Source organism: Pithys albifrons, chromosome 7 (genome assembly GCF_047495875.1).
Source record: "Pithys albifrons albifrons isolate INPA30051 chromosome 7, PitAlb_v1, whole genome shotgun sequence".
Classification (NCBI taxonomy): Eukaryota; Metazoa; Chordata; class Aves; order Passeriformes; family Thamnophilidae; genus Pithys; species Pithys albifrons.
In genome coordinates this window covers 24193806-24208058 of record NC_092464.1, presented here as the reverse complement: position 1 = coordinate 24208058, position 14253 = coordinate 24193806, and the positions used below count along the sequence as shown (strand labels likewise).

The 14253-nt window shown below is 37.2% G+C and overlaps 1 protein-coding gene across 3 annotated transcripts in view; it reads right to left on the bottom strand.

Annotated features, from left to right (window-relative positions):
* Positions 1–311: 311 nt before the first annotated feature.
* ANKIB1 (ankyrin repeat and IBR domain containing 1) overlaps positions 312–14253 on the bottom strand; it is an 80410-nt gene continuing 66468 nt past the window's right edge. The window contains exons 12-20 of one of the 3 annotated variants that reach the window (XM_071560688.1): positions 12063–12197; positions 11427–11513; positions 11267–11333; positions 10778–10923; positions 10022–10200; positions 8673–8724; positions 5440–5533; positions 3816–3949; positions 312–3468 (exon numbers count right to left, since the gene is read on the bottom strand). In XM_071560688.1, coding sequence (XP_071416789.1) covers positions 2716–3468; positions 3816–3949; positions 5440–5533; positions 8673–8724; positions 10022–10200; positions 10778–10923; positions 11267–11333; positions 11427–11513; positions 12063–12197 — 1647 coding nt within the window. In that variant the 3' untranslated portion in view covers positions 312–2715. Of the gene's footprint in view, positions 3469–3815; positions 3950–5439; positions 5552–8672; positions 8725–10021; positions 10201–10777; positions 10924–11266; positions 11334–11426; positions 11514–12062; positions 12198–14253 lie in introns of all 3 variants that reach the window. The other 2 variants (XM_071560686.1, XM_071560689.1) reach the window with 2 other exon arrangements.

The following is a 14253-nucleotide window of genomic DNA, read 5'->3' as shown; positions in this document are numbered from 1 at the left end:
TGAAGACTGGATATTAAGTGGTACTTAAGTAACACTAATTAACAGACGCTTCCACAAAAATTAGTCCCCCCTCTCTTTAGCACCACTATTCCTAACGACAAGGCCATAGCAATTAAGACAAATTGTCTGTTTCAGATTTTGTTTTCAAAGCTTAATGACAGTACCTTACACTTAAAAATCAAAACACTCAACTTACTACATGGTCCTTGGCTAATCTGGCACAGGACTGAACACATCCGAAAAATATCTCTCAGCAGTCTCAAGGATCTGCTACAGTAAGTCTAAGATGTAATAAGACAGAACGGAATTAGTTTAAGTAATAAATGTTTAATCAAAGAATTTTACATATTATTAACAGCATTCATTTGGCCAAACATCTACATGGTTGTAGTATCCTACTTGTATATAAAGTGGGAATGTATCAAGTATAGACTATGAAAGTGCAAGTAACAATTCAAGGTTAATTTTTTTTACATTATAAAATTAACAGGTTTACAAAATAGTCTTGCCAAACTTTTATTTTTGAATTGTAAAGTCAATGACTATGGTGTTAAAATAAGTACCAAGAAAATACAAATTTAATAGGCTAATTTCATGCTCGTAAGAGTAACACAGAAACAATGGATATACTGCACAACCTAACCAAATTACAAAAAACCAGAACCCACAAACTTCACTATCTTCACAGAGCACTCTTACATATCTTACTGTAACTTTGCAAGACATCTCAATGCAATACATAATCTTTTTGTGAGAATCTTTCTGTTCAGAATCTCAAAGAAGCTATGTGAGTTAAACAACTTTCAGACCAATTCATGATGACAGTTCATGAAGGACTGTTTTAGTTGAAGGACTTTATACCTACAGGTATTTTTCAAAGGCTCAATATTATGTCAGGAGTGGGGTGGCTAGAGGAAAAGTGGGAAAATGATTTGAGACTGTTTTATTCATTCTCTTTAAAGATGCTTGGAAAATGGACAAGGTTTCTATGGGCTAAGGGTAAAATATTATTTCATTTTTCACTAATATGAACCTTGTCACAGCAAGGTTCCAAAGCTGGATTTGCATGAATTAGTTACCAAAACACTCACTTAAACTCACAGTAATCAATACATAAACTTTGCTACTGTGACACTTGCCTATACACACTCAGTAGTAATAAACTTTTATATCATATCAACAAATCTCTGGTAACAGTTAAGCAAAACTTAAAATGGAGTGTATGTAATTTGCTCATATTATGACAAGTTTTGATTATAGGTAATTAAAACAGCCATTTGAACAACTTACTCTAGTTGTAATTACATACTGTACCATTGTATCTCACTAACTGTAGATTGATGCTTTTAAGCAAATCTAAAACCAGTATATTTTTTTTTCACGGTACAACAACTAGGAAAAGGTTTTTTTGTGGTTTGTTTTTTTAATTTTTTTCTTACACTAAACAGTAATTACACAGCAAATGAATATTGTGCAATTGAACAAATACCTAGTAGTGTTTTGTTTATGCAAAAACACTGACTGAATGTTTAGTTATTTACTGTAAAGGCAAGGCCATGGGTGGTTTTGTGGAGGTCTTTGCAATTAATAGCATAGTTACTCCAGAACAGACACTGAACTTGAATTACTTGTTTAACTGTGGCAACTATCCAGTTGGGTTAGGCAAAGGCACCGTAACATGTTGAGCAGAATGTGTTATCTGAACTTTTAATTGTGGGACTGGCTAATATACGAAAATTCTGTATTCCTATATTTTTATAAAATGTTATCATTAAAAGTAATTGCACTATCAGTGCATAAAATGCTTTGTAGAATTATGAAAACAAAGAACTATGATTGCACTTCCGTTAAAGTGTCTCTTAAAATACAGCATAGCTGTTGCTAACTCACTGTATTTTAATATTTAAAATAACTGTTTTAACAGCAGCATTAGGTTTTATTAACTTAAGATACAGGCTACATTTAATTAAATGCAGTCACCGTGGCAACACATGCCAGTTAAATTTAGAGAAGCAATGCTACCCAGTGGTTTCTTTCACTGCTAAGAATTGTGGGATTAGTTGGATAGTGTAACACTGCACTGTTCCATTAGGCTACCGCCAGTTAACTGTTCACAGTTTGGCACATTTGGACTGTAAATAGACATGAAAAAATCTTTGATTTTAATGGGACAGAATATCCCCTAAAACTTGTTCCTGGAGCAGTACTAAAGAGAAGCATTAAATCCCTCCTTCACACTGCTAACAAAATGAAAAATGAGTAAGGAAAAGTTACAGAAAACAAAACCAAAATGCAAATGAACTGCTAATGTTATTTTTGTGAAATAATGAGTTCTAAAAAAATGGAATAAACTATTTCTTAGGAAAACCAACAAAAATAATCATTGTAAGCCTTTAATCCATACTTTCAAGTTAAGGATCATCAACCTAAGGCTAAACAGACGCTGCATTGTATTAGGAATGTGGAATACAACCTACTTATTCCTCCCTCTTGAGAGCAAAAAGGCAAGTACTACCTAATTAAATGCAAAGGATATTCCTTGAAATGTTCACATTATTATGAAGAACTATAATTCAAGAGAACTCCTAAATATCCGTTGTTACGTCAGTGGTTACAACTGAGCTGTAGTTATGTGGATCAAAGCCCCCATAATGCTTATTCCACATACTGTACCATCTGGCACCACCATTCTTTTACTCCAGATTTAGTTTTTATTCATACCAGATGCACATGTTCAATCCATTCACTTGAGGTTTGAGGAGTCTGACTTGAAGTATCTCCTGCAGCATCCAGGGTGCTTGTTACCTCCCTGTTATTATCACCAATATGTGACACTGTTTCACCTGGAATAATGTTTTCTTCAGAAGTGTCTTCCTCTGTTTGGGTTCCTCTGCCTTCATTTTTGAGTGCATCCTCAAACAGTGCATGCTCTTCCTGAGGCTCCAGCCCTGTGTCTATAAGATTTGGTTGCCCTGCTGACCCATCTTCAGTACTGGGTTGCTGGGACTCCTCATCTGTTTCTGTACTTGTGGAGGGGATCAGAGCAATACTCTGTGGGTTCATGTCATGAAACCAGGCCATAATATTTCCAAGTAGATTTTCATTGGTATGGGGATCTTGACTGCTGGAATCAGCATCACTAGATGTTGAGTATAATCCACTTCTTGTATCACTGCAGGGGTGTGAATGAAGACGATCACCCGAGAAGGGATCACTGCCTGCACCCAGCCTCATTAGACTGTCACCAAGTTCCAACAGCTCAGAGCTGCTCAAAGCGCCTCTTGGGTTGTCTATACTTATGGGAGCAGAGTCCAATCTGGTAGGTAAAGAGGTACCTATAGCTCCTAAAGATGCCTCATTATTTAGAAAGTCTCTGGTTTCCTCATCTATGGCCAAGCCAGATTCTTGTAATGACAGCTGAATAGCTAGCAGGATGTTTGGGTCATCTTCATCCAAAGAACTCAGAGCCTGTGGAAATACATAAGGTTGCTCTCAGGATAAAACTTGCATCTAGTTACATCTTTCAGATGAAAAGTAACTTGGGCTCAAATCTGAAATTCATTCATTCCTACAGGTCATCCATCAGAATCAGTTTTTACAGACAGAGCTGACAACACCATTTAAAAAATGATTATTGTTACATTAGTGATTGTTTAGCAATTCTTACCAGTGCGAGTGTGTAAGTTGTTGTCCTACATTCTCCCTTTCTCACTGAAGAATTCATAAAATTTGCAGCAAGACAAAATGACACAGAAAAGCAAAGCAGAGGAAGGCAAGCAAAGCAGAGAGAATGGAAAAGAGATTAGGAGAGATACCTGAAGAGAATCCTGGTTTTCAGAGCGACTGACAGGGGTATAGTCATGAAGCGAAGAGCTGTGCAGAATACCCATAGAAGCTGAACTCACCATGGAGGTGCCATGTCTTCTACTACTGCCACCTTCCTGAGTGTCTGTTTGGGCAATTGAAACAAAAACGGTTGAAGAACCAGAAAGGAAGCCCTCTCCACTATTATTTACAGACAGAATCTCTTCCTTTTGGATTCCAGTTGCATAATTCTACTCCTTTATTCACTCTGAACAAAATAATCCCAACCACTCCTTTCACACCAGCTCTTAAACGGTGACAAAACACCAGTCCCACCGTGTTAGGAATGACTGCCCAGCTCATTTGTGCCTTTTTGTTCTCTAACACACTTCTCCTCTTTGAAAGGATGGGTTATGCCATGAGGAGCATGAGCCTGTTGGCACAAGGAGCAAAGTGCTTCTAAGGCACATACATGATTTATGGAAAGCCCAGGAAAATTCTGCACATGGACACAATACAGGATGAATTTACAGGTGGATTACAAACAACATTGGCCCATTTCTCGGTTCTTTCAAAGAGAAAACCTCAGCTGTATTGTTAACATTACAGTAATTTTTACCGTAACATTGCAGCACAATTAACAGTAGAATCATTAGTGTAAACTTCAGCAATTACTGATACTGCTGTTTTCTTAAAACAACCAACAAAAAAATAGAAGTAAAATGCTGTTTCCAGAAAAAATTGCTCTGTAATAAAAATAAAAGTAATTCTTTTGACTTTGGAAAATGAAATTTTCCACTCCAAAACTCAAAATGAAATATACTTGAGACAAACTAATACTCTCTTGCATGCTTTAACAGTGTGCTCTACTATATCCAAGTGTTTAGAGGAACCAAAGTATTTGATTCTTTCTCCTCTCCTATTGGTTTTCAAGAACAAGCTATGTATAGGACTTCAGTTCACGAGACACAGCAATGAGAGTTTATGCAGCACGGCTTAGAGACTGAGCACACAAACTGGCAGCTCTGCAGAAACAGTGTCACAGTATGATTTGGATTCAAACTATTTTTGTACCTTTGGTAAGGCCCTGGTGGAACTGAGACAGCCCAGACAGTCAAGTTACAGTGGCCTTAAAGGACTGTGCTACCAAACATGGCACTGCTTGGAAGAGTAGAATGGTGGAAGTTGCAGCTCAGGCCAACTTGTTTTGTGGCTGCCTTTGCCAATACAGCTTCTGGGCAGGGTTTTGGAATACAGCCTTATGACTATCTTCCACAGGCCTGTACCAGGGGAACCTTCTTCTACACTCTATGCACAACTGGTCCTTTTAATTGGTGGAAAAGAGCTGGTATATGCAAGAGTGCCCTTCAAAATTTCTTCAGAAAAGCAAACCTGCACTAAACAGCTGAGGAATTGTTAGTGGGAAGATCAGTGCATGTCTCTTTAAGAAGAGAAGCCACAATGAAGTCAACAACACTTCTAACAGAGATAAAGCCTTCATGTTGTATTCTGGAAAATACAGCAATGTATTGGAAACTTCTTTAAAGCACATCCACAGAAGAACAAACACTGTGGTCACTTCTAGCAATTTCTGAATCAGAAAGAGAAAAAACCCATCCCCTGGCAGGTTCATACCTAATGTACTCTCACTGGGGTCATCAGGATCTGGAGTATTACTCAGCAGACTGTGCATGTCTCCACGGCGACGCTGTCTGTGCCTCCTCCGATACTGAAATTCAGCATATTCCTGCATAAACCAAAAGTTACAAAACACAGGGCAGCATGCAGTACTATTTTTCTGAGTAACAAGCACCACATTTTTTATAAAAAATGTGTGATTTTATAATTTCTTATAAAATCACCTGCTTCCAGAAAAATTAACTGCAAATTGTATCATGCAACGCTTAACATAAATAACAAAAAAAATCCAAGGTAATTCTATCTGTAAAATAACAAATTAGCAAAGAAAAATACTTTATGTACTACAAACATTTTAATACTTGCAATCTCCTTTTTTAAGAATTTCAAGTACACATTTTTTGTTCAAGAGCTTTGATGCCAAACTTTGTATACACACACACTAAACACTTTTTAAAAAACGTATACTTAAGTGATTTTAGAACATAAAAAAAATTAAGGTAAATTAGACCAATAGATTATCTCAGAACCTCTGTTGCCAGCAATGGCCAGTAGAAAATAACCTTTGATAGATTACAGAAAGCTGGCAGACATACTTCAGGACTAAATACACTTTTCCCAGCCTCCAGAACACTACGGCTCAGGAACTTCCAAAGCCAAAGCCGATACTCTTCTACTTAGCAGCTTTCAATGGATTTTTATTCCATGAATTACAAATCTCCCCTATTTTTGCCTAACCTGAGCTCTTAACAAGCCATTACACACAAATACAAACTCTTACAGCCTGTATTTCCTCATATTGTGTATATTTATTATGATAAAGACCTCACTCTTGACCACATCAAGCTAACATCCCAAAGGTTAATTATCTTAATACTTGGAAATAAATGTTTTGATTTCCCTACCTTTCCTAATAATTAAGAAACTAATTTTATGCTTGAAGGTCAATTTCCAGATATGCTTTTGGTTTGTATATCTGACACTGAACCGGACTGTGTAGGTAAGACTTTTCATTCATTTCAGTTATTCATTTACACAAGGCAATAAAAATAGACAAACAGGAGCAGCCCTTCTCTTCCCAAAAGAATACTGCTCTTTATTTCCCTGAGGGTCAGGTAAAAAATGTGTAATCCAAAGGCTCCATTTGGCCAAATGAATTGAGAAAGATAACAGTACGATTACTTTTCCTTTCTTACTTTAACTCTTCATCATAGAATATCTCAACATCTAAAGTACCTAAAGCTTAAATCCAGAAGTATCATTTCTCTTACACAATATGCAGATGACATTATGAGAGTGTACTTTCTATGCATGAACTGTCTCAGACCAAGTTCTTATTCCTAATGACATATGAAAGCCAAAAGGAATAGTCACAAAATCATCAGCATGGGCAGATACTTTTATTTATGTAACAAGATCTATGAAAATGGTAAGAACATCAAAATAACCTTACTGGACTGGACAAAAGGTCCATTCAGCTCAATATTCTGTCTTCAACTGTGGTTAGTAGTATATGCTTGTTAGTCTATGGAACACCATAAAAAAACATGGTAAATATGAAGTGATTCTTCTCTAAAATATTCTTCCAGCTCTTAGAGAGCTCAGGGCTTTTCTAAATGGAAGATGGTGCCCCAAAAACCAGAAAATCTGGCCTTGATATAGAACAATATAACTGAATTATTTTAAAAATATAATTATAATACTATGAATCAGAAAAGGAATAATGGGAATCACTGAATACTAAGATTTATTGATTGTATCATATATCTGTCATTTATTTGCAACAAAACAATACATTTCACCATTAGCCATTTAGCTTTTGGTTGCTTATTAACCTTTAGAAAGAGATCTTCATTACTACTTGTGAAATGGAACAATTTTCTACATATGAGCAAAAGGAGTTTTAATTTTGCTGGGCAGGAATGTCTTGGTTTCACACATTAGTCTACAACAACCAGCATTCCTTGCTAAAACAAGTAGGATTTTGTTTTCTGTAACAATCTGCTATACACAGTCATTCTACTACTTGTCAGTAAAAGTACAGCTCTATGTAAAACATTTTGTAGTGAAATGCGCTAAAATAAACAAAGGTGAGCATTATTAATTCTACTTAATTCCCTCAGCATAGGTGGTTGCAAGTATTCATGACAGGTACATAGCAAAGAGACCAACTTGCATCACACACTGCCACATTTAGGCAAATCATAAAAACTCACAAGCAATCATCTAAGCACAGCTGCAATGGCACCTGCTGCTAAACAGCTTATCAACACATTTCTTACCAGCTTCTTCTCATAACCACTTCCACTGTTGATACAGTAACATCACAATGAGTTTGATATTATCAAATGTGGGATTATTTCAAAAGAAAGAACTAAAGGAACTGGACAGGAGAAGAAAGCTGATCTTTATTGTAGAGAAGCGAGCCATTATCTCACCAGCGTGATGCTCACCAACAACAATAGCAAAGGAAATATATAGAAAAAGTACATGGAGTTTTCTAGGATGCTTAAAAATGACTAGCTAGAAAGAAAACAGCGCCAAGGAAATGTTGAAATGAAGTTTCCTTCGTGACTGAATGCTTTAATCTAATGTTCTTAAGACATTTAATAAAAATTAAGATGATAAAGGAAAGCTTCATAGGAAGCTTCTCATTTTTTAGGGCAGAGTCTCAGAAATGATTTACTCTTTCCCATATACAAATAGCAGAATATTAATTAAGAAAATCAGAATTTTCATTTAGTTAAGTAGCAGAAGTTAATGTCTGTAATTTCCACCCTGCTTCAATACATAAGAATAAAAATAAACACTTGAAATACTTAACAATATTTAGGTATATGATGGCGTGTTTTTCTTGGATTGTGACAAAAGTATAGAAATTTCTTGGACTTTTTGTTGAATTCTGCTGAACTGATGTTGCATTCAAAAGTAATCTTCAGAATTACATATATGTGTTACTTTAAGGCTCTCCAGCACACAGACACCTGTTCATATTCAATTTTAAAACTGGTTATGTACTTGGAAAATGATGAACGCAAAATAGCTTCTTTAATGCCACCTTAAATAACTATATATGAATATATTTCCCTCTATTGTGAAATAAATGGAAAGCTTAACCAACTTGAAATGCTTTGACTCAAAATGAGGAAGCTCTTCATGCAGATCGTGATCATACCTGTGTTTCTAGAATATGCAGAACTAAGTTAAAAAATCAAAAGAAAATAGTTTACCTCGGGGGATGCAAATCCTAAATATTCCCAATCCCATGTTCCACCAGCAAAGCTATAAAATGGAAAGACATACCATCAAGTTTAGATGTAGAACAACTATGAACAACCTCCAGAGCTTCAGGTCCTATTGAAATTTGAAAACTAGTGCAGTTGTACCTCTTTAACAAGTCTTATCCTTTAGTTCTTGCTTCAAAATTAATTTGGAAAGCCCTACAAATAAATATTTGACTATTCCAGAACTCTCTGATATTTTTAGCAAATATTTAAGAGATTTTTGAAGTATACCACATATTTAGTGGCAATCTTGATTAAAATAAGTGACATGGAAGCCACAACATCTCATCATTAATATACCACAAATGGGAAAGCAAATTTAGGTTGCAACACACAGCAGTTGTCTTAGTTCGGCAGCCCAGACCAGTTTATCACTGTGTGGGTGTGACCAAAGCTGTGTATTCTACCCCCTCTATCTCATTTCTCATGAACTGTTAACAATGGAACATTTGCAGCAGCTGCTCAGGGCATATCTGACCCCTCAGGATGGAAGCTGGGTGTGAAAGACACTTGTGAGATAAGAGCTGTGATAACTCCCCTCCAGGAAGTCGTTAGCACCTTCACACCCAGCCTGAGGTGTCATGTCTGCTAATGGGCCAGCAATGATCCCCAAATACCCCATGACTCACAGAGTGAGATCACCCATTGTGGAACTCCCCACCCTGGAGAAGGTATTGGGTGTTCCCACCTGAACCTGAGGGTGTATAATCTTGGGGTTTGGGCACTTCTGGGACTGCTCACTGGGTCCAGAGGAGGACCAGAACCTCAATAGGACTTTGACCAGCAGTCTCAACTAGACTGTGACCACCACTCTTGACCAGACTGTGACCGTCATGTACACCAACAGGTTTTCTCCCTTCCTTTTACTTTGTACTAAGGGGAACCATGTGGGGCTCAGCACAGGGGCCAATGAACACCACTGTGTTTGTGCCCCAGGGTGCTGGGTTATACTTTTGGGTGTTGTGGGTTAAACCAATTTCTCTTTGTGTCATTGCATTTATTGTAATATTTTTATTAAATTGTAACTGACTTATAATCTCTTTTTGAGTTGGCTTCACTTTTTCCTGCCGGTTTACCTTTAAACCAGCACAGCAGCCTTTCCTGAAGGCTGTACATTGTCCCCTAAAGGCTGTCATTCTGTAAGGATCAAATGTCCGAGAAATATCACTATCACAGTGATTTACAACCACCACACTTAGCATCTACCTCATAGTCAAAGAACAACAGTGGATTTACCCACTTTGGCAGCTATCAAACAAACTTTATTTGACTTGTGCAGTGTGTGTGTGGGTTACCTGCGCCTGGGTGCTTCTGGAGAGTCTGCAGGAGCAACACCACGGGCCACAGAGGCCAGGAACTCTTGCCGCTTCTGCTGCACCAGACAAGCTGCACGGATGATTTTATGGCGAGGCGTCCGAAGGTAAGGCCTGTTCACTTTCTGTGCAAGGTCTTCAGTGACCATTTCTAGGTCAGTCTGCATTAGTTAATAATACAGAATAAAACAGTTTTACAGTGAAATGCAAATCAGGCAGAGCTCTGTACCAAAAATACTGAGTGGAATGATATCCATTTTCCTGAAAATACCTTTTGAAATACCAAAATATCTCAAAATGTCTGCCCTCTAGCCTACTCTTACTGACCTACATGCTGTCCTCCAGCTTGGAGCAGGATTTCCCTGCACTCAGACATATTGAACATCTTCAAGGGACCTAAAGGAAAGGAAAGGAGGCAGCAGCCCCAGGTAATTCCCCACTTTTGCCTTCATCCAGATGAAAAGACACCTCAGCAGGGAAAGAGAGAAAAGAGGAACCATAGAGAGATGGAGACTGAAGCTAAAATGTTACCCTCAGAAAGCAGATTAACAGGAATTTTTCTTTCTTTACCTGTCTGTCTGTCTACCTATCTATCAAAAACATGCTGCTTTTCCAAACTTGGTTACAAATACAAAACAGATATATCAGTTTTATACTACAAAAATGGCAAAAAGACGCTGATAAGTAATATAAAAAAATAAAGTGCCATTAGGAAAGCAAAATATATCCATGTATTACCTGCATAAGTTCAAATATTTCTTTCTTTGTGCTTTTAGGCTCCAAAAAGAATCCATATGGATAAGAACACTTAAGAATGCGGCGAGTTTTTAGAAGCTCATGCACTGCATCTTCAATGAATGTGGTATCAGGACAGCCTCCCTCAGCTGCAATATGAAACAAGCATTGTGAAAATACTTTCTTGCTGATGTCAGTATTAACCCCTCAGTTAAATATTTTGCAAGTAAACAGCAGCAGGTTCTTGATGGCTGCACAGCATTCTTACTGATGGTAAGCACAGAACATTAGTTTCTCTCTTACTAATGTTACTTTCTCCTTAAGTCTTTGGAATAGGTAAGATTTACTGTGCCTTTAGCTTTCAACCTATGCTTACGAACTCTAGTACTGGAGGAACACATCACACAGAAGACTGACCCAAAAAAGAAAGGTTTAGCCGCAACAGGTTGATGTGATTTCAAATCAAATTCATAGATCACAGCAAATACTTACTGCCACTGAGAGCTCTACTCAACTGCTCCATCTTTTCTTTGGCTGTTTTTAGAAGGCGCTGCTCTAACTAGAAAAAGAAAATAAATAAAATAACAGTGAGATAATTATGTTTGCATTAATAAAATAGAAAGAAAATCCCTAAGAATGGCTTGACCCATACCTGGTAGCTAAGTTCATGGTTCTTAAATCTTGTATAATAGTGCATAAACCTATCAAGCTCTTGAAACCTTCTATGCTTCTTTTCAGCCTGGAAACAAAATAAAGCAAAATAAATCTTTTGAATTAATACAGCTATCACCATTAGATATAATCAAATAAGCAACTGTTTCTATTCTACATTAAGTATTGTACGCAATGCTGATGAGTGCCATGTAAGTAAAGAGATGAAAGTAATTTTCGAAATTCACAAGTCTGCAAATACTGTAGCCAAATAATTTGATAGATATGCTGTGAGCGCTATTTAAAGTGACTTTCCACATGCCAAAATTAAGGCATGTCTTCTGTAGTGCACAGCAGTTAATTAGAGGACCAGCATGCCCATTTCGCAAGAGGAAACAATAGCACAGAGAAGTGAAATGGCTTGAGTAAAGTCACCAGTGGTTATTACCAAAGTCAAAAGCAGAAATCTTATGTTTCTATCCACAAATATGGAATGGTTTCTTTTTATCTCTTTGATGTACTTAGGTTGTATTTTTCCATTTGGAACTTGGGTTTGGAAGAATTTTAATTGAACTTATCCTAAATGGAGAATCGCAGCCTTAGTGCTATTTTTCAAACACACACTTTCATTTGTTACCTCTACAGTCATCTCCTTGGACTGTTCCTCTACGTGCTGAATAACCTCATAGCGTGTACATCTGTAGTAGCCCCCAGTGGAAGAGCTGTGCTTCTTCCATTCTTCTAAGCATATCCAGCAAAAGTCATATTTGCACTTCAGAAAAAAAAAAAAAGGAAAAGAGAAAAAAAAACAAAGAAAAGAAGTTGAAACATTTTAGATTTGCAGTTAGGCATCATTATTGTTCCAAGAACAACTGAATTAACATCATTCTGAGTGTGCTTATGGTTCCTGTTATACTAACTAAGGAGATCCATTTATCAACTGTGTCAGTCACCGTTTTTGTTCCTTGGATCACAAGGTTGTGTTGGATCTAAACGTTAAGTGGACAAAATAAACAAAATGGCAAATACAGCTGATCAGGCCTGAGGGTTTGTTATTGTAAAAAAAAAAGTCCCATTATTTTTAGGCAACACAGAAACTGTTCATGTCCCATCTGCTGCCTGGCCACAGTCTGAGCCAAGCACAACAGGTAATTGCTGAACAGGTATTATAGGTCTTATATAATTATATAATAGCTGGGTAGGTATTTCAGTCTCTTTCTTGGTGGCAATACAAATTGAGTCTCTGCGCCATACAGCTACCAAGTCTCATGAAACTTGCAGCAATATATTATCTATGAACCCTATCCTGTTCCTTCAAATCTGGTTCAAAATACCCCAAAGGCTAAAAGAACCTGCTTAAGCCTTGCCTTGTTAAAAACTGGGCTCATAAAACAATAAGGAGATTCCTGCTAAAACAGAAATGTGACTTTATGAGTAAGGAGTATCATCCTCTTCACCAAGGTAGGTGCTAGCTGCTAAGAGGCAGTTGTAGTTGTTGCTATCACACAGTAGGTGTGAGTAGATTTCCCTGCAGCAAAGGCAGAAGCTCCGTCAGCAGAGGAGGCAAAAAGCGTGGTGGCCACTCTACCTCGTGTCTGAGCCCTGCAATGGGCTTGAGAACAACCCTCCTCTCCTTCCTCACTAGGCTGAGGGAAGGCAGCTGCTCTTTGCAGAGATTTCTCCATGAGAAAAGGAATCTGACTGTTCTAAGGACAATTTAAGCAGTCTAAGGTACAGCATCAAAGAAGAAAAGAGAATTGTGATTGTGCCTCAGAATGGTACTGAATTAAATTATCTACGTTCAACAGTGTTTAATGGCCAAAGTCGGCAACAGCTGCAACAAACGTACCTTATACAGTTCTTAGCGCTGTGGAATTTATGAGCTCTTTCAAAAAACCATTTAAGGAGAAAAACCAAAAAAACAAACCAGCAAACTTCACATAATCTGAAGTGGAGGAGAATTTGTTCTCTGCTGCTAATGACACCAAAAAAAGCCCCACCCTCAAATCGTATTACAGAAAGAGAGAGAATACGTGATAATAAACAGAAAATAGGGTCTGTATAGCAATGGAGACCTGCATTTTCAGAAAAATAAAGAGAATTACCTTCTAAATCTGTCAGCTTTTCATTGTAGGCCAACTATGCAAAGTGTGTGCTACTTTCTTACTTTTAATGATGGTCCTCAAAGAGATAGTATTCGTAGTTATGTAAGGTATTTCTGAGATAAAGGAACAGTATTCAAAATGCCCAGCTTTTAGCTAATTTCAGAAAAAAGCCTTCTCAAATGACACTGAACTCATGGCAGAATATTTTTTCTATTTTGGTAGGAAATTCATGACTAATCTTCTGGATGTTGTCACCAATACATTTCCCTTGGCATTACTTTAGGCTGTCTTTTCATTCCTACTCGTTAATTTCTGTTTACAGTTTTCCAGGTAAACTTCTCTGCTTTGCTGCTGTGTTAGAGAAATAATGCAAAAGAAAAATATAGTAAGGCAAAACCTTCATTAGAGCTTACCCTTCCTTAAAATGTTACATCTTCTGCTAACTAAAACTGTGTTTTCTCTTCTACATTATTAATGACGATTAAATCATCACTTATTTCTGTTTCCTTAAGTTTCATACTGTATTGCCAGTAATTCTTAGATGTTTATGACATTTCAGTCATTGCACAGTTCACCTGACAGCCAAACAGATTTAACTAAATATTAAACATTTCCTGAACACGTGTCACCTGCCAGTTGCTAATTATCTGATTCTTGAAACATGTTCCATTAGATCTCAGGCATGATACTTCAGAGGTTTTGGACCTCTGTGATCCTACAATG